Source organism: Danio rerio, chromosome 4, assembly GCF_052040795.2.
Source record: "Danio rerio strain M-AB ecotype USA chromosome 4, GRCz13ab, whole genome shotgun sequence".
Classification (NCBI taxonomy): domain Eukaryota; kingdom Metazoa; phylum Chordata; class Actinopteri; order Cypriniformes; family Danionidae; genus Danio; species Danio rerio.
Window position 1 is genome coordinate 58,340,896 of NC_141024.2, and position 24,942 is coordinate 58,365,837.

General features: G+C 42.1%; 2 protein-coding genes across 2 annotated transcripts in view; both read right to left on the minus strand.

Moving 5' to 3' along the window:
• The window catches only part of LOC148682209 (uncharacterized), a 150,973-nt gene that overhangs the window by 51,272 nt on the left and 74,759 nt on the right, over positions 1 to 24,942 (minus strand). The window lies entirely within an intron of this gene.
• The window catches only part of LOC101885698 (protein NLRC3), an 89,300-nt gene that overhangs the window by 5,658 nt on the left and 58,700 nt on the right, over positions 1 to 24,942 (minus strand). Inside the window, exons 5-9 of the mRNA XM_087248453.2 lie at positions 7,080 to 7,253; positions 6,800 to 6,973; positions 5,987 to 6,160; positions 2,519 to 2,692; positions 227 to 273 (exon numbers count right to left, since the gene is read on the minus strand). Of these exons, the coding sequence (XP_087104579.1) occupies positions 227 to 273; positions 2,519 to 2,692; positions 5,987 to 6,160; positions 6,800 to 6,973; positions 7,080 to 7,253 (743 nt within the window). The remainder of the gene's footprint in view (positions 1 to 226; positions 274 to 2,518; positions 2,693 to 5,986; positions 6,161 to 6,799; positions 6,974 to 7,079; positions 7,254 to 24,942) is intronic.

Here is a 24,942-nt window from a genome sequence, read left to right on the forward strand (position 1 = left end):
GTGTGTGTGTGTGTGAGAGAGAGAGATAGAGAGAGAGTGTATGTGTGTTTGTGTGTGGGAGAAAGAAAGTGTGTGTGTGTGTGTGAGAGAGAGTGTGTGTGTGATTGAGAGAGACAGAGTGTGTGTGTGGGTGAAAGAGAGAGAGTGTGTGTGTGTGTGTGTGTGATTGAGAGAGAGAGAGAGAGAGAGTGTGTTTGTGTGTGTGTATGTGTGTGTGTAGTCCTACATTTGCGTGGTCCTGCTGTAATCCTCGTGTGTCCTCCATGATCCAGACTGTAAACACACACAGATGGAGAGAATGAGCTGTTTAGTTTCCCCCTCAGCTAATAGGCTAAAGCTAGCACTGAGCTGCTCAGCTACACGCTCCAAACTCTTCAGCTAAAACACACAACACTTGTTGGTTCAGCCAGGATGCACAATGAATGTAACACAGTGCGTTCTTTTCCTCTGCTGTTGGTGAAGCGAGCACAGATACTGCTCATGTTGATGGAGACACCCTGCTGCAATATTCATTTATTACAGTTGTTGGAACTCTATGCAAAGGATGTTGCAGATCTCAAAACCAGTTCGAATAAGGCTCGGAAACTGGTAGCCAAATTGTCTGTAGTCATTGAACCAGCTTGAGGGCTTAAACCATCATGATAACAAAGCACTAATTGATTTTGGGCTACTCTGACCAGCACTTCGGCCACAGTTGTTCCAAGTACCCTTCAGCGAAATTAGTAAACGATTTAAATTGAACAAAGGGGCTTTAAAGGATTTTCAGCGTAAACCGCCTCACGAGACTTTTGAATGACTCCCAGTCATGCGTTAGTAATGTGGTACATCCTGCCAGATGACAATTTTGTAGAGACAAAGAGAAATGAATGCATGTGAATGCAAGACAATCTCTTAAAATGTTAGAACTAAGGCAGATGTATCTTTGAATAATATGCCATAATGTTCCTCATATGCTGTTTATTCCAACCAACCAGGTTAAACAATGTGTTGTTTTAACCCTTAAAGCAGATTAAAATGATCTGTATGTGTCTAAAATGTATGTCTGGTATTGAATGAAAGCTAGTAACATTTGCAATCTTTTGGTGTAAATGAAAAACTAGTAGTACAAACAGTATTCATCTTGTAACATTTGATGTAAGATCATTTCAATCTTGCAAGAGTTCTTCCATATGAAATCAATATGCAGTCTGTTAATGATTGAACCTTCCTATGTCAGTATGGGGCGTGGCCCCGCCCTTCGTTGCAACTGCTCATTGGCAGACAGTGCCATGGGGGCAGACCGAACCAGGTCACTTTAAACTCCCTGCAACAAAGAAACTTTGCTTTTTGCATTAGCTGGCTTGCGCATGCTTTTGCTCTCTGCCCCCTCTCACCTGCCCGATTGGGTCACCACAAACTTCTTTTAAGTTTTAGGATCGCCGAAGCTGCACGAACTTCCACAAACTGACTTTCAGCAGTCTGTCACTCGGTGGTGACCCAGGACAACAGCCATTCATGAGCATGAACTGCCTTTGTGTGTGTGTGTGTGTGTGTGTGTGTGTGTGTGTGTGTGTGTGTTTGTTTGTTGTTTGTTTATTACATAGTTAGTTTCATGTATCGTAGTGTAGCTCAATAAATCTTTGTTCTCATTTTTTAAGAACTGTGTTCTTGTTTATGTGCTTCTAAGTCATTGCCTCGAGCTGTAGATCTTGTTACCTTGCTAAAAGTTAACCCAATACTGTGTTATGTTATTATCGTTGGCCACGTAAATAATATTAACAAGATTGGTAAGATACGTCTTCTGTTTGCGGGACAAATTGTAGATAAAGTGTGAATCTTTTAATCTGATTCAGTCTGACTCAATTGAGTCGAATCAATGATTCGAATCTTTAGGATCCGATTCATTGAAATGAGCTAATTAATTCCTGATCAATCTTAAAACGTGGGTTAAACCCCTAGACAGTGATCACACTTAGCTTTGCCATCGTTCTTCAGCACATGCAGCCTTTGAGCACATGTTGCAGTCCATCTCTAAACTATGTTCAGATTATTAAAGCTGCTCGCCAGCGCCCAAGTTCCTGACAGATTAGCAAGTGAAAAATACACGTGTGCACAGAGAAGAGGAATCCAGATGTTGATTTTAGAACAAGAGTCTGAACATTAATCCAAGTGTCTGATTCCAGAATCTGAATCCATCTTCAATCCCCAACCCTATTCCTGACCTGATATTGTAGGACTCTTCAGCAGAAATGGAGGAAGAAGTTTCTCTGCTCAGCTCAAATGCTGAAACTGTACAGTGTGTCCCGCTTAATGTCACTGTAACTGAGCCAATACACTCCAACATTTACAGAGGAGATTCATTTCACACTCAATGATTTGCTCTTCATAGACATGACTGGAATACTCTACAAGCTGTATCTTCTGTCTGTCCTCACCCCATAACCCTCACAGAAAACTGAAGCTGATCACAAAAGAGCTTTCTAGTGTCTTTTTAAAGCCATTCAGTGTAAAAGCACAAGGCCAGTGATGCTCCACATACTTGAGTTTGTCCAGTGTGTAGTTTGGATCCTCCAGTTGTTCAGAGAGCAGCTTGACTCCTGAATCTCCTGGATGATTGTAGCTCAGATCCAGCTCTCTCAGGTGTGAGGGGTTTGAAGTCAGAGCTGAAGACAGAAAACCACAGCCTTCCTCTGTCACCATACAGCCAGACAATCTACAAACACAGCAATAGTCCACATCACACAGTTGGACAATCACACATCACGCCATTGCCAGCCTGCACACACACATTATCGTGTGTGTTAAATGCAAAAGTACCACAAGCCTGCGTTTGAGTAAAGATCCCGGTCGTTAGATCCCACCCTGTGGGCTGGCTGCCTCTTCCGTGTTAATAAATGAGACTTTAGCCCAAATAATCCAGAGTAGTCCCGAAAGATGGTTTTGATCAATTAAAGCACTGATTATCGTGCTGATATAGGTGCAGATCTTTAATTTTGTAAAGAGTTTGTTTTTAGCAGTAATTTAATGATGGGAATTTCATCGTTTATTGTTTACTGATACACGCCTAACCAGATAGCAAAATACACTCGGGCCAGTTCCGGCTAGATTGTCGCCTGCCAGAGACTTACCTCGACTCTGACAGTAGTCTACTTTGCTGCCCGAGTCAATCGGGTCCAGATGCGGTGGCCGTTAGCGAGCCGACGCTGCCGTATCCGAGCCAGAATTGGCCTGTGATTATGTGCGCTGCGGCCCGAAGTTGGCGCAACTGAATCTTCATTTTATAAAACCTCACCTTTATTACCATTATTACAACCATTTGAGTTGATAGAACAGCAAACTCAGGCTACTATGTAAACGCAAAGTGTAGGCATTGAGCTTGACCTTTGAATTAAATGTAAACAGTGCCTACACACACACACACATACATATACATATATATATATATATATATATATATATATATATATATATATATATATTAGTGCTGTCAATCGATTAAAAAAAATAACTAATTAATCACACTTTTTTAAAATGTAATCACGATTAATCGCATTTAAATAACTGAAACTTGTAATTTTGGCCATTCAAATATAAAATTAATGTAAACGCAAGACAAAAAATATTTAAATTCAAAATATAATTGTTTAATAGAACTTTTGTTTAACTTGTGACAGATTTCTTCATGTAAAGAACATACCACAATAAACCATCAAGATCATGGCTTGACAGCCATATTTATTACAGAAACGTCACATGCCATATTTATTACTGGTGCAATGTCAATTCTGTCTCTGTCAAGGACAGAGTATCAGTATTTTAAATGTGATTAATCGCGATTAATATTTTTTTAAAGTGCGATTAATTAGTTACATTTTTTTATTGATTGACAGCACTAGTTAGAATCCTTGTGAAATACAGCCATACTTTAGAACGCTTAGTTTAAGCAAATTTGATGAACGCTGCGATCATGCGTGTTGAATCTGAAGGGAGTCGCTTTGCCTGCCCTGTCCTGCACGCGGTGTATGCGTCTGTCTGTGTGTCTGTGCGCACACACGCATGTGTTTCTTAGCAACAAACCTGCATAAACGTCTGTAGCAACTAAATCAAAAAGATTGCGTTGCATTGCACTTTCAGCTCACAACATACAAAAGAAAAGGTCCACATTGTATATATGTGGCCTGCGGCCTCGTGCCATCGCACACCTCCCCCCAGTGCCGATATACAGCCATATCGCCATGCTACGAGTGTGATATTGCTTATATATATAAATATAAATATACTAGTGCTGTCTATCGATTAAATAAACTAACTAATCAATCACACTTTTTAATCACATTAAAAGACTGAAATTTGTAATTTTGGCTATTCAAATGTAAAATTAATGTAAACGCAAGACAAAAACTATTTCAATTCAAAATATAATTGTTTATTAGAATTTTTGTTCAACTTGTAACAGATTTCTTCATGTAAACAACATACCCACAATAAACCATCAAGATCCTGGCTTGACAGCCATACTTATTACAGAAATAAAAACACAGGCATGTTAATGACATTTGAATTTCAAAACAATCAATGCCAATAAAGAAAAAAATGATTTCCAAGTTGGATTCTAAGTGTACTGAAATAAAAAGCCAAAATACAGGCATTACAGATATGGAAAACTATAATAACATAGTATTGAATACAAACAATTGCACTCATTGTAAAGTTGTATTGCTGTGAGTTGAGAATGTTAAAGTAGAAACAATTTTGCTTAGTCCTAATTTACATTCAGACATTTGCTAAAACAATCCAGTATGGTGACATTATCGGGGGAGAATGTGGACCTTTTCTTTTGCATGTTGTGAGCTGAAAGTGCAATGCAACCCAAACTTTTTGATTTAGTTGATACAGACAATTATGCAGGTTTGTTGCTAAGAAACACGCGTGTGTGCGCACAGAAACGCACACCGCGTGCAGGACAGGGCAGGCAAAGCGACTCCCTTCAGATTCAACACTCATGATCGCAGCGTTCATCAAATTTGCTTAAACTAAGCGTTCTAAAGTATGGCTGTATTTCACAAGGATTCTAACTAGTGCTGTCATTCAATAAAAAAAATGTAACTACTTAATCGCACTTTTGAAAAATATTAATCGCGATTAATCACATTTAAAATACTGAAACATGTCATTTTGGCTATTCAACTGTAAAATTTATGTAAACGCTAGACAAAATTTATTGAAATTCGAAATATAATTGTTTATTCGATTTTTTGTTGCACAGAGACTCAATAAAATCATATTATGGTTTGAGGTTCCTAAAGGTGGCTTATTTAAAGATTTGTATGCCCCTTTAATCGGCCCAAAGCATAAGTCCAAAATTTTATCCTTGCGCGTTTACGGGCAAGTTACATACTGGTTGAAGTGGCTCAGCGATTTCTCCAATCTACAATTATTAAAATCTCTAAGGATAAAACTAGGTGCATCAGGAGACACAGACTGTAGTTTGTACAAAATGCATTCTATCTCCTTTTGCCGCACTATCCTCATTTGCACGAGGGTGGATGTAAACAACTGTGACAAACACTTGTGGGAACTCGCGAGGGAAATACTGAGGTCGCAATGCCACAGACAACGGTTCAATAGTGTGTGTGTGTGTGTGTGTGTGTGTGTGTGTGTGTGTGTGTGTATGTGTTTTTACAAGAAACTGCAAACTGAACAAAAAGCAGAGCATGTCTAAACTTTACCAGGGCACAAAAATATAAATATAATAATATAAAATATGAATAAATAATCCTCAAAATAAACTGATTCCTTTAACTTTAAGTCATATTTGGGCATATTGGAAAAAGATAAGCTCTGAAAAGTGCAACATTGCGGTTTACTCAGTAATGCTTTTAAATTTATTTTTTTAAACCTACATTAGTATAGTTACAATTGAAATCACATCCCTGTAAGTGTGAACGGGGCTCCATATTCGGTAACCCAATATGAAACTGTATCTGTTTAGTGTAATATAATTTACCTCAGTGTCTCCAGTTTACAGTTTGGACTCTTCAGTCCATCAGAGAGCTTCTTCACTCCTGAATCCTGCAGGTCATTGTTACTCAGGTCCAGCTCTCTCAGCACACAGTTTGAGGATTGTAGAGCTGAAGACAAACTCTCACAATGCTGAACAGTGAGATTACACATGACCAATCTAAGAAAGAAGAACACAGATTACATTAACAGTGTGATTTTAGTAATTCATCTGATGTAAAAAACTAACTATGAGGTTAATAATATGACAAAACTATTTGATTTTGTGCTATTTAGAAATATTGATATTGTTATTTAATAAAACTGAATATTAAATGCCAACTAATATATTCTTGAATATTTTGAAATGTTAAGAAAACTGCTAAATGTCAGCTTAGACACGAGGACCATGAGACTTTTTATATTTATGAACATGCAAAATGCAAATGATCAGAGCCTGTCAAACCTGCTGCAGGGTCCAGACACCTCCTCAGACATTATCCACATTCTGTTCTGCTTCTGTTGTTTCTGTTTTTTGGTCAGAATGACCAAAACATCTGACAAAATACTGAATATATCTTTCCAATAAACCAATCCAAAGATAAACTATAAATTTGTTTAAATAAAATATAAATAAAGATTTCAGATGTAATTAATTAAAATTATCTTTAACATAAACTGAATTCCTGAACTGTATTAGAAAAACTTTAATTTGAGAAGCAGCATTTTGCAGTTTATCCACTAATGCTCTTAAATATATCTGGACATTTCCATCTAAATCAAAACACTTTTTGTTGTTGTTGAGTGTAAAATCATTTACCTCAGTGTGTCCAGTTTACAGTGTTGACTCTTCAGTCCATCAGAGAGAAGCTTCACTCCTGAATCCTGCAGGTCATTGTTACTCAGGTCCAGCTCTCTCAGGACACAGTTTGAGGATTGTAGAGCTGAAGACAAACTCTCACAATTCTGAACAGTGAGTTTACACATCACCAGTCTGAAAATAATAATAATAATAAAAATTACACTTAAATTTTTTAGTAAATTGTTTAGTGTAATAAATAATTACAATCAATCAATCAATCAAGTGTTTGAACTCAGACCTCAGTGTCTCCAGTTTACAGTTCACAGTCTTCAGTCCATCAGAGAGCTTCTTCACTCCTGAATCCTGCAGGTCATTGTTACTCAGGTCCAGCTCTCTCAGCACACAGTTTGAGGATTGTAGAGCTGAAGACAAACTCTCACAAGACTGAGCGGTGAGATTACAGCACTTTAGCCTGTGTAGAGGACAAAAAGAAGATTGTTTTATTTTGTGTAAGTGTGCATGTAATTATTGAAGTGCCTATTAGGAGTGATTACTTCTCTGAATGTCTTTAATGGTCATAACAACACACATAGGAGCACTGGAAACACTGAACACAGGGCTCTGGCTTTCACTTTCTGAGTCCAAATAAAGACATGATATCAGTGATTTTGATAGAGGGAACTCTCTGCTCAAAGCGTGTAAGTTAAAAACTGGGTTACACAAGATGGATGCCATGACCCCAGCTATTATGGTGGCCACATCAGGGCCTCCAGCTATTGAGGATCTATAGCCAAAAACCTCTACAAAAAGTGGGCTTCTGCAACATCTAAATCATCATGGAGGGTTTTACCAGCTCCACTAAAGCTCTGTCCTCCAGCTGTTTATCCTTATCCACAGGATCTGCTCTGGTTTACTGTCCAGTAGTCCCTGCCTTGGCTTTGCCCTCCTCCCTGTCCACCTGCCTTATCCTGTACCCTGTCATGGTTTCATTAACCTGCCTCTCGCCCATCACCCTTCTCCACTGTAACACCTCCAGCTGGCTGAACTCATTCTTGTTTAGTGTATTCCTGTGAGAATCATAATCATCATCAGCATTTGCTATTTTCAGACTTCACAATATATAACAAAAAAAGCAAAAATAAGAATAATTAAAGCTGCAAGCAGCGATGATAGGGACCTCGCACCCGGGCTCACCGCCGCCCGGTGGCCTCAGGATGACAGAGAATAGCGAACAATATTAATTTAAGCCGATTTATATAAAGAACCTGAGAAAATCGCAGATTTATGCCAAACTTCCTCCTGTCAGCAGGTGGCGCTATGACTGTGACTCAAGATTGGCATGTAGATGTCTTTAGGAGAGGCATCTCATCTAACCTGTGAATTTTCAGGTTGATCAGTAATTTTTAGGCTGAGTTATAAGCCAAACTAAATTCTGTCAGCAGGTGGCGCTATGACTGAGACTCAAGATAGGCATGTAGATGTGTTCAGGAGTGGACTTTTATCCACCATGTGAAGTTTCAGGCAGATCAGATATTGTGTGGCTGAGTTATAAGCCAAAATACCTTCTGCCAGCAGGTGGCGCTATGACATACTCAATATTATTATGTAGATGTGTTAAGGGGAGGACTTTTATCCACCATGTTAAGTTTCAGGCTGATTGGACATTGTGTGGTTGAGTTATAAGCCAAAATTCCTTCTGTCACTAGGTGGCGCTATGACTGACTCAATAGTGGCATGTAGATGTGTTCAGGAGAGGACTTTTATCAAACATGTGAAGTTTTAGGCAGATCGGACATTTTGTGGTTGAGTTAAAAGGACTTCCTATTCCATGGCGAAGCGTTGAGGTTTGTCATGCCGCCACGGACACGCCCCTATGTGAAAACTCTAGATCTTCACAATATATAATCGCTAGAGCTTTTAGATAACACCACCAAAATTTGGTCCTGATACGATAAAATTTGTGGGAGGAGTTTGTTATGCTGTAAATCATGTCATTTCCTGTGGCCAGCTGGTGGCGCTATAACTGTATCTGGATATTGGCATGTAAACGTGTTCAGGTCAGGACTGTTATCAAGCGTGTGAATTTTTAGGCAGATCTGATAATGCATGCCTGAGTTATAACGACTTCCTGTTTTGTGGCGAATCGTCAAAGTTTGCGAGGCCGCCACGGACACGCCCATCAACGAAAACTCTAATCCTTCGCAGTTTAACATCGCCAAGGCCTTTAGATGACAAAACCCAATTTTGGTGTTGATCGGATAAAATCCCTAGATGGAGTTCGTTAAAATACAACGCCTGGAAATGGCAAAAACGCCACTTTTTCGCCGCAGGAAGTTAAAAATATCCGACTTCCTGTTGGGTTTGAGATATGGCTCCAAGAGACTTTTTCGTATGTTTTGGCATGTTTGAGGTGTGTGCCAATTTTCGCGCATGTGCGTGATTCGTATATCGGGGGCTCGTCAGTTTAATTTTTATAGGTGGCGCTGTCGAGTCTATTTGCCACGCCCACTTCAATATTGTTATGTGGATGTGTTCAAGAGATGACGTTTATCAACCATGTTAAGTTTCAGGCAGATCAGACATTATGTGGTTGAGTTATGAGGACTTCCTGTTCCATGGCGAAGCGTTGAGGTTTGTCACGCCGCCACGGACACGCCCCTCTGCAAAAACTCTAGATCTTCACAATATATCACCGATAGAGCTTTCAGATGACGCCACTCAAATTTGGTGCTGATACGTAAAAATTTGTGGGAGGAGTTTGTTACAGTGTAAAACATGTCATTTCCTGTGGCCAGCAAGTGGCGCTATAACTGTATCTGGATATGGGCACGTAAACCTGATCAGGTCAGGACTCTTATTAAACGTGTGAATTTTGAGGCAGATCGGATAATGCATGCCTGAGTTATAACGACTTCCTGTTTTGTGGCGAATCGTCAAAGTTTGAGAGGCCGCCACGGACACGCCCATCGACGAAAACTCTAAAGCTTCGCAATTTAACATCGCCAAGGCCTTTAGATGACAAAACCCAATTTTGGTGTCGATTGGATAAAATCCCTAGGAGGAGTTCGTTAAAATACAACGCCTGGAAATGGCAAAAACGCCACTTTTTCGCCGCAGGAAGTTAAAAATATCCGACTTCCTGTTGGGTTTGAGATATGGCTCCAAGAGACTTTTTCGTATGTTTTGGCATGTTTGAGGTGTGTGCCAATTTTCGTGCATGTGCGTGATTCGTATATCGGGGGCTCGTCCGTTTAATTTTTCTAGGTGGCGCTGTCGAGTCATTTTGCCACGCCCACTTCCGAAGCCCATTACAAACGTAAATTTTCGCCACTTCTGAGGCGTGTGCAAAGTTGCGTGAGTTTTCGGGCATGTTTAGCCCCTCAAAACCGCGATTCATTCCGCGGAAGAAGAAGAAGAATAATAATTAAAGCTGCAAGCAGCGATGATAGGGACCTCGCACCCGGGCTCACCGCCGCCCGGTGGCATCAGGATGACAGAGAACAGCGAACAGTAATAATTTAAGCCGATATATTAAAAATATCTGAGAAAATCACAGATCTATGCCAAACTTCCTCCTGTCAGCAAGTGGCGCTATAACTGTGACTCATGATTGGCATGTAGATGTCTTCAGGAGAGGAAACTTATCAACCATGTGAAGTTTTAGGCAGATCGGACATTGTTTGGCTGAGTTATGAGCCAAACTGCCTTTTGTCAGCAGGTGGCGCTAAGACAGACTCAATGTTGTTATGTAGATGTGTTCAGGGGGTGACTTTTATTAACCTTGTGATGTTTCAGGCAGATCGGAGTTTGTGTGGTTGAGTTATAAGCCAATCTACCTTCTGCCAGCAGGTGGCGCTATGACTGACTCAATATTGTTATGTAGATGTGTTCAGGAGAGGACTTTTATCAATCATGTGAAGTTTTAGGCAGATCAGACATTGTGTGGTGTAGTTATAAGGACTTCCTGTTCCATGGCGAAGCGTTGAGGTTTGTCATGCCACCACAGACACACCCCTCTGCAAAAACTCTAGATCTTCACAATATATCATCGCTAGAGCTTTCAGATGACACCACTCAATTTGGTGCTGATACGGGAAAGTTTGTGGAAGGAGTTTGTTACAGTGTCAAACATGTCATTTCCTGTAGCCAGCAGGTGGCGCTATAACTGTAACTGGATATCGGCACGTAAACCTGTTCAGGTCAGGACTGTTATTAAATGTGTGAATTTTGAGGCAGATCGAATGATGCATGCCTGAGTTATAACGACTTCCTGTTTTGTGGCGAATCATCAACGTTTGCGAGGCTGCCACGGACACAGCCATCGATGAAAACTCTAAAGCTTCGCAATTTAACATCACCAAGGCTTTAAGATGGCAAAACCCAATTTTGGTGTCAATCAGATAAAATCCCTAGGAGGAGTTAGTTAAAATACAACGCCTAGAAATGGCAAAAGAGCCACTTTTTAGCCGCAGGAAGTTAAAAATATCCGACTTCCTGTTGAGTTTGAGATATGGCTCCAAGAGACTTTTTCATATGTTTTGGCATGTTTGAGGTGTGTGCCAATTTTTGTGCATGTGCGTGATTTGTAGATCGGGGGCTCGTCCGTTTAATTTTTATATGTATTCAGGAGAGGAATTTAATTAACCATGTGAAGTTTCAGGCTGATCGGAATTTGTGTGGTTAAGTTTTAAGGACTTCATGTTTCATGGCGAAGCGTTGAGGTTTGTCATGCCACCACAAACACGCCCCTCTGCGAAAACTCTAGATCTTCACAATATATCATCGCTAAAGCTTTCAGATAACAACCAACCAAATTTGGTGCTGACACGAAAAAATTTGTGGGATGAGTTTATTACTCTGTAAATCATGACATTTCCTGTGGCCAGCAGGTGGCGCTATAACTGCAACTGGATTTTGGCATGTTCTGGTCTGGACTTATATTAAACATGTGAATTTTGAGGCAGATCGGATGATGCATGCCTGAGATATAATGACTTCCGGTTTTGTGGCGAATCAAAGTTTGCGAGGCCGCCACAGACACGCCCATCGACAAAACCTCTAAAGCTTCGCAATTTAACATCGCCAAGGCCTTTAGATGACAAAACCCAATTTTGGTGTCGATCGGATAAAATGCCTTGGAGGAGTTCGTTAAGATACAACGCCTGGAAATGGCAAAAATACCACTTATTTGCCGCAGGAAGTTAAAAATATCCGACTTCCTGTTGGGTTTGAGTTATGGCTCCAAGAGACTTTTTTGTATGTTTTGACGTGTTTGAGGTGTGTGCCAGTTTTCGTGCATGTGCGTGATTCGTAGATCAGGGGCTCTTCCGTTTAATTTTTATAGGTGGCGCTGTAGAGTCATTTTGCCATGCCCACTTCAATATTGTTATGGGGATGTGTTCAGGAGAGGACTTGTATCAACTATGTGAAGTTTCAGGCAGATCGGACTTTGTGTGGTTGAGTTATAAGGACTTCCTGTTCCATGGCGAAGCGTTGAGGTTTGTCATGCCGCCACGGACAGGCCATTCTCCGAAAACTCTAGATCTTCACAATATAACATCGCTAGAGCTTTCAGATAACACCACCAAATTTTGGTGCTGATATGATAAAATTTGTGGGAGGAGTTTGTGACTCTTTAAAATCATGTCATTTCCTGTGGCCAGCAGGTGGCGCTATAACTGCATCTGGATATTGGCATGTAAACGTGTTCAGGTCAGGACTCTTATCAAGCGTGTGAATTTTGAGGCAGATCGGATAATGCATGCCTGAGTTATAACGACTTCCTGTTTTGTGGTGAATTGTCAAAGTTTGCGAGGCCGCCACAGACACGCCCATCGACGAAAACTCTAAAGCTTCGCAATTTAACATTGCCCATGCCTTTAGATGATAAAACCCAATTTTGGTGTCGATCGGATAAAATCCCTAGGAGGAGTTCGTTAAAATACAACGCCTGAAAATGGCAAAAATGCCACTTTTTCGCCGCAGGAAGTTAAAAATATCCGACTTCCTGTTGGGTTTGACATATGGCTCCAAGAGACTTTTTCGTATGTTTTGGCATGTTTGAGGTGTGTGCCAATTTTCGTGCATGTGCGTGATTCGTGGATCGGGGGCTCGTCCGTTTAAGTTTTCTAGGTGGTGCTGTCGAGTCATTTTGCCACGCCCACTTCCGAGACCCATAATAAACGTAAATTTTCGCCACTTCTGAGGCGTGTGCAAAGTTTCGTGAGTTTTCGGGCATGTTTAGCCCCTTAAAATCGCGATTCATTCCGGAAAAGAATAATAATAATAATTAAAGCTGCAAGCAGCGATGATAGGGACCTCGCACCCGGGCTCACCGCCGCCCAGTGGCCTCAGGATGACAGAAATTAGTGAACAATAATATCTTAAGCCGATATATATAAAAAACCTGAGAAAATCACAGATTTATGCCAAACTTCCTCCTGTCAGTAGGTGGCGCTAGGACTATGACTCAATATTGCAATGTAGATTTCTTCAGGAGATAAATTTAATCAACCATGTGAAGTTTCAAGCTGATCGGACATTTTGTGGTTAAGTTATAAGGACTTCCTGTTTCATGGCGAAGCGTTGAGGTTTGTCATGCCACCACGGACACGCCCCTCTGCAAAAACTCTAGATCTTCACAATATATCATCGCTAGAGCTTTCAAATAACACAACCCAAATTTGGTGCTGATACGAAAAAAATTGTGGGAGGAGTTTATTACTCTGTAAATCATGTCGTTTCCTGTGGCCAGCAGGTGGCGCTATAACTGTATCTGGATATCGGCATGTAAACGTGTTCTGGTCTGGACTTATGTTAAACATGTGAATTTTGAGGCAGATCGGATAATGCATGCCTGAGTTATAATGACTTCCGGTTTTGTGGCGAATCGTCAAAGTTTGCGAGGCCGCCACGGACACGCCTATTGGCAAAACCTCTAAAGCTTCGCAATTTAACATCGCCAAGGCCTTTAGATGACAAAACCCAATTTTGGTGTCAATAGGATAAAATCCCTAGGAGGAGTTCGTTAAGATACAAAGCCTGGAAATAGCAAAAATGCCACTTATTTGCCGCAGGAAGTTAAAAATATCCGACTTCCTGTTGGATTTGAGATATGGCTTCAAGAGACTTTTTTGTATGTTTTGGCGTGTTTGAGGTGTGTGCCAATTTTCGTGCATGTGCGTGATTCATAGATCAGGGGCTCGTCCGTTTAATTTTTATAGGTGGCGCTGTCGAGTAATTTTGCCACGCCCACTTCATTATTGTTATGAGGATGTGTTCAGGAGAGGACTTTTATCAACCATCTGAAGTTTCAGGCAGATCGGACATTGTGTGATTGAGTTATAAGGACTTCCTGTTCCATGGCGAAGCGTTGAGGTTTGTCATGCCGCCACGGACACGCCCCTCTGCGAAAACTCTAGATCTTCACAATATATCATCGCTAGAGCTTTCAGATAACACAACCCAAATTTGGTGCTGATACGAAAAAATTTGTGGGAGGAGTTTGTTACGATGTAAAACATGTCATTTCCTGTGGCCAGCAGGTGGCGCTATAACTATATCTGGATATCGGCATGTAAACGTGTTTAGGTCAGGACTCTTATCAAACGTGTGATTTTTGAGGCAGATCGGATAATGCATGGCTGAGTTATAATGACTTCCTGTCTCGTGGCGAATCGTCAAAGTTTGCGAGGCCGCCACGGACACGCCCATCGACGAAAACTCTAAAGCTTCGCAATTTAACATCGCCAAGGCCTTTAGATGACAAAACCCAATTTTGGTGTCGATCGGATAAAATCCCTAGGAGGAGTTCGTTAAAATACAACGCCTGGAAATGGCAAAAACGCCACTTTTTCGCTGCAGGAAGTCAAAAATATCCAACTTCCTGTTGGGTTTGAGATATGGCTCCAAGAGACTTTTTCGTATGTTTTGGCATGTTTGAGGTGTGTGCCAATTTTCGTGCACGTGCGTGATTCGTGGATCGGGGGCTCGTCCGTTTAATTTTTCTAGGTGGCGCTGTCGAGTCATTTTGCCACGCCCACTTCCGAAGCCCATAAAAAACGTAAATTTTCGCCACTTCTGAGGCGTGTGCAAAGTTGCGTGAGTTTTCGGGCATGTTTAGCCCCTCAAAAACGCGATTCATTGGAGAGAAGAATAATAATAATAATAAACGGAGCAATTCCAATAGGGCCTTGCACCGTTCGGTGCTCGGTCCCTAATTAAAGCTGCAAGCAGCGATGATAGGGACCTCGCACCCGGGCTCACCGCCGCCAGACAGAGAACAGCGAACAATAATAATTTAAGCCGATATATATAAAGAACCTGAGAAAATCACACATTTATGCCAAACTTCCTCCTGTCAGCAGGTGGCGCTATAACTGTGACTCAAGATTGGCATGTAGATGTCTTGAGGAGAGGAATTTAATCAACCATGTGAAGTTTCAGGCACATGGGACATTTTGTGGCAGAGTTATAAGCCAAACTACCTTCTGCCAGCAGGTGGCGTTATGACTGACTCAATATTATTATGTAGATGTGTTCAGGAGAGGACTTTTATCAACCATGTGAAGTTTCAGGCAGATCAGAGATTGTGTGGAGATTGTGTTAAAAGACAAACTACATTCTGCCAGCAGGTGGCGCTGTTAAAGACTCAATATTATTATGTAGATGTGCTCAAGAGAGGACTTTCATCAACAATGTGACATTTAGGCAGATCTGACATTGTGTGGCCGAATTACAAGCCAAACTTCCTTCTGCCAGCAGGTGGCGCTATGACTATGACTCAATATTATTATGTAGATGTGCTCAGGAGAGGACTTTTATCAACCATGTGAAGTTTCAGGCAGATCGGACATTGTGTGGCCGAGTTACAAGCCAAACTACCTTCTGCCAGCAGGTGGCGCTATGACAGACTCAATATTATTATGTAGATGTGTTCAGGAGAGGACTTTTATCAATCATGTGAAGTTTCAGGCAGATCAGACAATGTGTGGTTGAGTTATAAGGACTTCCTGTTCCATGGCGAAGCGTTGAGGTTTGTCATGCCACCACAGATACGCCCCTCTGCAAAAACTCTAGATCTTGACAATATATCATTGCTAGAGTTTTAAGATGTCACCACTCTATTTTGGTGCTGATACGGGAAAGTTTGTGGTAGGAGTTTGTTATAGTGTCAAACATGTCATTTCCTGTGGCCAGCAGGTGGCGCTAAACCTGTAACTGGATATCGGCACGTAAACCTGTTCAGGTCAGGACTGTTATTAAATGTGTGAATTTTAAGGCAGATCGGATAATGCATGCCTGAGTTATAACGGCTTCCTGTTTTGTGGCGAATCATCAAAGTTTGCGAGGCCGCCACGGACACACACATCGATGAAAACTCTAAAGCTTCGCAATTTTTCATCACCAAGGCTTTAAGATGACAAAACCCAATTTTGGTGTTGATTGGATAAAATCCCTAGGAGGAGTTCGTTAAAATACAACGCCTGAAAATGGCAAAAATGCCACTTTTTCGCCGCAGGAAGTTAATAATATCTGACTTCCTGTTGGGTTTGAGATATGGCTCCAAGAGACTTTTTCGTATGTTTTGGCATGTTTAAGGTGTGTGCCAATTTTCGTGCATGTGCGTGATTCGTAGCTCGGGGGCTCGTCCGTTTAATTTTTATAGGTGGCGCTGTCGAGTCATTTTGCCACGCCCACTTCAATATTGTTATGTGGATGTGTTCAAGAGATGACGTTTATCAACCATGTAAAGTTTCAGGCAGATCGGACATTGTGTGGTTGAGTTATAAGGACTTCCTGCTCCATGGCGAAGCATTGAGGTTTGTCATACCGCCACGGACACGCCCCTCTGCGAAAACTCTAGATCTTCACAATATATCATTGCTAGAGCTTTCAGATGATACCACCCAATTTTGGTGCTGATACGATAAAATTTGTGGGAGTAGTTTATTACTCCGTAAATCATGTCATTTCCTGTGGCCAGCAGGTGGCGCTGTAACTGTATCTGGATATCGGCATGTAAACCTGTTCAGGTCAGGACTGTTATTAAACGTGTGAATTTTGAGGCAGATCTGATAATGCATGCCTGAGTTATAACGACTTCCTGTTTTGTGGCGAATCGTCAAAGTTTGCGAGGCCGCCACGGACACGCCCATCGACGAAAACTCTAAAGCTTCGCAATTTAACATCGCCAAGGCCTTTACATGACAAAACCCAATTTTGGTGTCGATCGGATAAAATCCCTAGGAGGAGTTCGTTAAAATACAATGCCTGGAAATGGCAAAAATGCCACTTTTTCGCCGCAGGAAGTTAAAAATATCCAACTTCCTGTTGGGTTTGAGATATGGCTCCAAGAGACTTTTTCGTATGGTTTGGCATGTTTGAGGTGTGTGCCAATTTTCGTGCATGTGCGTGATTCGTGTATCGGGGGCTCGTCCGTTTAATTTTTCTAGGTGGCGCTGTCGAGTCATTTTGCCACGCCCACTTCCGAGACCCATATCAACCTGCTATTTACACCGGGTTTGGTGTGTGTGCAAATTTTCATGAGTTTTCGGGCATGTTTAGACCCTCAAAAGTGCCCCGATAGGGGGCGGAATAATAATAATAATAATAATTAAAGCTGCAAGCAGCGATGATAGGGACCTCGCACCCGGGCTCACCGCCGCCCGGTGGCCTCAGGATTACAGAGAACAGCGAACAGTAATAATTTAAGCCATTTTATTTAAAAAATCTGAGAAAATCACAGATTTATGCCAAACCTCCTCCTCTCAGCAGGTGGCGCTATGACTGTGACTCAAGATTGGCATGTAGATGTCACCAGGAGAGGAATCTTATCAACCATGTGAAGTTTCAGGCAGATCGAACATTGTTTAGCTGAGTTATAAGCCAAACTGCCTTTTGTCAGCAGGTGGCGCTATGACAGACTCAATGTTGTTATGTAGATGTGTTCAGGAGAGGACTTTTATCAACCATGTGAACTTTCAGGCAGATCGGACTTTGTGTGGTTGAGTTATAATGCAAACTACCATCTGCCAGCAGGTGGCGCTATAACTGTGACTTAAGATTGGCATGTAGATGCCATCAGTAATGGAATTTAATCAACCATGTGAAGTTTCAGGCAGATCGGATGTTGTTTGGCTGAGTTATAAGCCTATCTACCTTCTGCCAGCAGGTGGCGTTATGACTGACTCATTACTGTTTTGCGGATGTGTTCAGAAGAGGACTTTTATCAATCATGTGAAGTTTCAGGCTGATCGGACATTGTGTGGTTGAGTTATGAGGACTTGCTGTTCCATGGCGAAGCGTTGAGGTTTGTCATGCCGCCACGGACACGCCCCTTTGCAAAAACTCTAGATCTTGACAATATATCATCACTTAAGCTTTCAGATAACAACCCACCAAATTTGGTGCTGATACGAAAAAATTTGTGGGAGGAGTTTATTACTCTGTAAATCATGACATTTCCTGTGGCCAGCAGGTGGCGCTATAACTGTATCTGGATATCGGCATGTAAACGTGTTCTAGTCTGGACTCTTTTTAAACATGTGAATTTTGAGGCAGATCTGATAATGCATGCCTGAGTTATAGTGACTTCCTGTTTTGTGGCGAATTGTCAAAGTTTGCGAGGCCGCCACGGACACGCCCATCGACGAAAACTCTAAAGCTTCGCAATTTAACATCGCCAAGGCCTTTAGATGACAAAACCCAATTTTGGTGTCGATCGGATAAAATCCCTAGGAGGAGTTCGTTAAAATACAACGCCTGGAAATGGCAAAAATGCCACTTTTTCGCCGCAGGAAGTTAAAAATATCTGACTTCCTGTTGGGTTTGAGATATGGCTCCAAGAGACTTTTTGGTATGTTTTGGCATGTTTGAGGTGTGTGCCAATTTTCGTGCATGTGCGTGATTCGTGGATCGGGGGCTCGTCCGTTTAATTTTTCTAGGTGGCGCTGTCGAGTCATTTTGCCACGCCCACTTCCGAGACCCATATCAACCTGCTATTTACACCGCGTTTGGAGTGTGTGCAAATTTTCATGAGTTTTCGGGCATGTTTAGACCCTCAAAAGTGCCCCGATAGGGGGCGGAATAATAATAATAATAATAAAAAACGGAGCAATTCCAATAGGGCCTACGCACCGTTTCGGTGCTCGGTCCCTAATTAAAGCTGCAAGCAGCGATGATAGGGACCTCGCACCCGGGCTCACCGCCGCCGGTGGCCTCCGGATGACAAAGAACAGCGAACAATAATAACTTAAGCCGATATATAAAAAGAACCAGAGAAAATCACAGATTTATGCCTAACTTTCTCCTGTCAGCAGGTGGCGCTATGACTGTGTCTCAATATTGGCATGTAGATGTGTTCAGGAGAGGATTTTACTAAACCATGTGAAGTTTCAGGCTGATCAGACATTGTGGGGCTGAGTTGTAAGCCAAACTACTATCTGCCAGCAGGTGGCGCTATGACAGACTCAATATTATTATGTAGATGTGTTCAGGAGAGGACTTATATCAACCATGTGAAGTTTCAGGCAGGTCGGACATTGTGTGGTTGAGTTATAAGGACTTTCTGTTCCATGGCGAAGCGTTGAGGTTTGTCATGCCACCACAAACACGCCCCTTTGCAAAAACTCTAGATCTTTACAATATATCATCGCTAGATTTTTTAGATGACACCACTCTATTTTGGTGCTGATACGGGAAAGTTTGTGGAAGGAGTTTGTTACAGTGTCAAACATGCCATTTCCTGTGGCCAGCAGGTGGCGCTGTAACTGCAACTGGATATCGGCACGTAAACCTGATCAGGTCAGGACTGTTATTAAATGTGTGAATTTTGAGGCAGATCTGATAATGCATGCCAGAGTTATAAAGACTTCCTGTTTTGTGGCGAATCAAAGTTTGCGAGGCCGCCACGGACACGCCCATCGATGAAAACTCTAAAGCTTCGCAATTTAACATCACCAAGGCTTTAAGATGACAAAACCCAATTTTGGTGTTTATCAGATAAAATCCCTAGGAGGAGTTCGTTAAAATACAACGCCTGAAAATGGCAAAAGCGCCACTTTTTCGCCACAGGAAGTTAAAAATATCCGACTTCCTGTTGGGTTTGAGATATGGCTCCAAGAGACTTTTTCGTATGTTTTGCCATGTTTGAGGTGTGTGCCAATTTTTGTGCATGTGCGTGATTCGTAGATCGGGGGCTCGTCCGTTTAATTTTTCTAGGTGGCGCTGTCGAGTCATTTTGCCATGCCCACTTCAATATTGTTATGTTGATGTGTTCAAGAGATGACGTTTATCAACTATTTGAAGTTTCAGGCTGATCGGACATTGTGTGGTTGTGTTATAAGGACTTCCTGTTCCAAGGCGAAGCGTTGAGGTTTGTCATACCGCCACGGACACACCCCTCTCCGAAAACTCTAGATCTTCACAATATAACATCGTTAGAGCTTTCAGATAACACCACTCAATTTTGGTGTTGATACGATAAAATTTGTGGGAGGAGTTTATAACTCCGTAAATCATGTAATTTCCTGTGGCCATCAGGTGGCGCTGTAACTGTATCTGGATAGTGGCATGTAAATGTGTTCAGGTCAGGATGCTTATCAAGCGTGTGAATTTTGAGGCAGATCTGATAATGCATGCCTGAGTTATAACTACTTCCTCTTTTGTGGCGAATCGTCAAAGTTTGCGAGGCCGCCACGGACACGCCCATCAACGAAAACTCTAAAGCTTCGCAATTTAACATCGCCAAGGCCTTTAGATGACAAAACCCAATTTTGGTGTCGATCGGATAAAATCCCTAGGAGGAGTTCGTTAAAATACAACGCCTGGAAATGGCAAAAACGCCACTTTTTCGCCGCAGGAAGGTAAAAATATCCGACTTCCTGTTGGGTTTGAGATATGGCTCCAAGAGACTTTTTTGTATGTTTTGGCATGTTTGAGGTGTGTGCCAATTTTCGTGCATGTGCGTGATTCGTGGATCGGGGGCTCGTCCGTTTAATTTTTCTAGGTGGCGCTGTCGAGTCATTTTGCCACGCCCACTTCCGGAGCCTATAATAAACGTAAATTTTCGCCACTTCTGAGGCGTGTGCAAAGTTTCGTGACTTTTTGGGCATGTTTAGCCCCTCAAAACCGCGATTCATTCCGCAGGAGAATAATAATAATAATAATAATAATTAAAGCTGCAAGCAGCGATGATAGGGACCTCGCACCCGTGCTCACCGCCGCCCGGTGGCCTCAGGATGACAGAGAAAAGCGAACAATAATATCTTAAGCCGATATATATAAAAAACCTGAGAAAATCACAGATTTATGCCAAACTTCCTTCTGTCAGTAGGTGGCGCTAGGACTGTGACTCAATATTGCAATGTAGATTTCTTCAGGCGAGGAATTTAATCAACCATGTGAAGTTTCAGGCTGATCAGACATTTTGTGATTAAGTTATAAGGACTTCCTGTTTCAAGGCGAAGCGTTGAGGTTTGTCATGCCACCACAAACACGCCCCTCTGTGAAAACTCTAGATCTTCCCAATGTATCATCGCTTGAGCTTTTAGATAACAACCAACCAAATTTGGTGCTGATACGAAAATTTGTGGGAGGAGTTTATTACGATGTAAATCATGACATTTCCTGTGGCCAGCAGGTGGCGCTATAACTGTATTTGGATGTCGGCATGTAAACGTGTTCTGGTCTGGACTTGTATTAAACGTGTGAATTTTGAGGCAGATCGGATAATGCATGCCTGAGTTATAATGACTTCCGGTTTTGTGGCGAATCATCAACGTTTGCGAGGCCGCCACAGACACGCCCATTAATGAAAACTCTAAAGCTTCGCAATTTAACATCACCAAGGCTTTAAGATGACAAAACCAAATTTTGGTGTCAATCAGATAAAATCCCTAGGAGGAGTTTGTTGAAATACAACGCCTAGAAATGGCAAAAAAGCCACTTTTTCGCCGCAGGAAGTTAAAAATATCTGACTTCCTGTTTGGTTTGAGATATGGCTCCAAGAGACTTTTTTGTATGTTTTGGCATGTTTGAGGAGTGTGCCAATTTTCTTGCATGTGCGTGATTCGTAGATCGGGGGCTCGTCCGTTTAATTTTTATAGGTGGCGCTGTCGAGTCATTTTGCCACGCCCACTTCAATATTGTTATGTGGATGTGTTCAGAAGAGGACTTTTATCAACCATGTGAAGTTTCAGGCAGATCTGAAATTGTGTGGTTGAGTTATAAGGACTTCCTGTTCCATGGCGAAGCGTTGAGGTTTGTCATGCCGCCACAGACACGCCCCTCTGCAAAAACTCTAGATCTTCACAATATATCACCAATAGAGCTTTCAGATGACACCACTCAAATTTGGTGCTGATACGATAAATTTTGTAGGAGGAGTTTGTTACTCTGTAAATCATGTCATTTCCTGTGGCCAGCAGGTGGCGCTATAACTCTATCTGGATATCGGCATGTAAACGTGTTCAGGTCAGGACTCTTATGAAGCGTGTGAATTTTGAGGCAGATCGGATAATGCATGCCTGAGTTATAACGTCTTCCTGTTTTGTGGCGAATCGTCAAAGTTTGCGAGGCCGCCACGGACACGCCCATCGATGAAAACTCTAAAGCTTCGCAATTTAACATCACCAAGGCCTTTAGATGACAAAACCCAATTTTGGTGTCGATCGGATAAAATCCCTAGGAGGAGTTCGTTAAAATACAACGTCTGGAAATGGCAAAAAAGACACTTTTTCGCCGCAGGAAGTTAAAAATATCCGACTTCCTGTTGGGTTTGAGATATGGCTCCAAGAGACTTTTTCGTATATTTTGGCCTGTTTGAAGTGTGTGCCAATTTTCGTGCATGTGCGTGATTCGTAGATCAGGGGCTCGTCCGATTAATTTTCGTAGGTGGCGCTGTTGAGTCAATTTGCCACGCCCACTTCAATATTGTCATGTGGATGTGTTCAGGAGAGGGCTTTTATCAACCATGTGAAGTTTCAGGCAGATCGGACATTGTGTGGTTGAGTTATAAGGACTTCCTGTTCCATGGCCAAGTATTGAGGTTTGTCATGGCGCCACGGACACGCCCCTTTGCGAAAACTCTAGATCTTCACAATATATCATCGCTAGAGCTTTCAGATAACACCACCCAAATTTGGTGCTGATACGAAAAAATTTGTGGGAGGAGTTTGTTACACTGTAAAACATGTCATTTCCTGTGGCCAGCAGGTGGCGCTATATCTGTATCTAGATATAGGCATGTAAACGTGTTCAGGTCAGGACTCTTATCAAACGTGTGAATTTTGAGACAGATCTGATAATGCATGCCTGAGTTATAACAACTTCCTGTTTTGTGGCGAATTGTCAAAGTTTGCGAGGCCGCCACGGACACGCCCATCGACGAAAACTCTAAAGCTTCGCAATTTAACATCGCCAAGGCCTTTAGATGACAAAACCCAATTTTGGTGTCGATCGGATAAAATCCCTAGGAGGAGTTCGTTAAAATACAACGCTTGGAAATGGCAAAAACGGCACTTTTTCGCCGCAGGAAGTCAAAAATATCCGACTTCCTGTTGGGTTTGAGATATGGCTCCAAGAGACTTTTTCGTATGTTTTGGCGTGTTTGAGGTGTGTGCCAATTTTCGTGCATGTGCGTGATTCGTGGATCGGGGGCTCGTCCGTTTAATTTTTCTAGGTGGCGCTGTCGAGTCATTTTGCCACGCCCACTTCCGAGACCCATATCAACCTGCTATTTACACCGGGTTTGGTGTGTGTGCAAATTTTCATGAGTTTTCGGGCATGTTTAGACCCTCAAAAGTGCCCCGGTAGGGGGCGGAATAATAATAATAATAATAATTAAAGCTGCAAGCAGCGATGATAGGGACCTCGCACCCGGGCTCACCGCCGCCGGTAAACTCCGGATGACAAAGAACAGCGAACAATAATAACTTAAGCCGATATATGAAAAGAAACAGAGAAAATCACAGATTTATGCCTAACTTTCTCCTGTCAGCAGGTGGCGCTATGACTGTGTCTCAATATTGGCATGTAGATGTGTTCAGGAGAGGATTTTACTAAACCATGTGAAGTTTCAAGCAGTTCAGACATTGTGTGGCTGAGTTATAAGCCAAACTTTCTGTTGCCAGCAGGTGGCGCTATGACAGACTCAATATTATTATGTAGATGTGTTCAGGAGAGGACTTTCATCAACCATGTGAAGTTTCAGGCAGGTCGGACATTGTGTGGTTGAGTTATAAGGACTTCCTGTTCCATGGCGAAGCGTTGAGGTTTGTCATGCCGCCACGGACACGCCCCTCTCCGAAAACTCTAGATCTTCACAATATATCATCGCTAGAACTTTCAGATAACACCACCCAGTTTTGGTGCTGATACGATAAAATTTGTGGGAGGAGTTTGTAACTCTGTAAATAATGTAATTTCCTGTGGCCAGCAGGTGGCGCTATAACTGTATCTGGATATTGGCATGTAAACGTGTTCTGGTCAGGACTCTTATTAAACATGTGAATTTTGAGGCAGATTGGATAATGCATGCCTGAGATATAATGACTTCCGGTTTTGTGGCGAATCATCAAAGTTTGTGAGGCCGCCACGGACACGTCCACTAACAAAAACTTTAAAGCTTCGCAATTTAACATCGCCAAGGCCTTTAGATGACTAAACCCAATTTTGGTGTCGATCGGATAAAATCCCTAGGAGGAGTTCGTTAAGATACAACGCCTGGAAATGGCAAAAATGCCACTTATTTGCCGCAGGAAGTTAAAAATATCCGACTTCCTGTTGGGTTTGAGATATGGCTCCAAGAGACTTTTTTGTATGTTTTGGCATGTTTGAGGTGTGTGTCAATTTTCGTGCATGTGTGTGATTCGTAGATCAGGGGCTCGTCCGTTTAATTTTTATAGGTGGCGCTGTCGAGTCATTTTGCCACGCCCACTTCAATATTGTTATGGGGATGTGTTCAGGAGAGGACTTTTATCAACTCTGTGAAGTTTCAGGCAGATCAGACTTTGTGTGGTTGAGTTATAAGGACTTCCTGTTCCATGGCGAAGCGTTGAGGTTTGTCATGCCGCCACGGACACGCCCCTCTCCGAAAACTCTAGATCTTCTCAATATATCATCGCTAGAGCTTTCAGATGACACCACCCAAATTTGGTGCT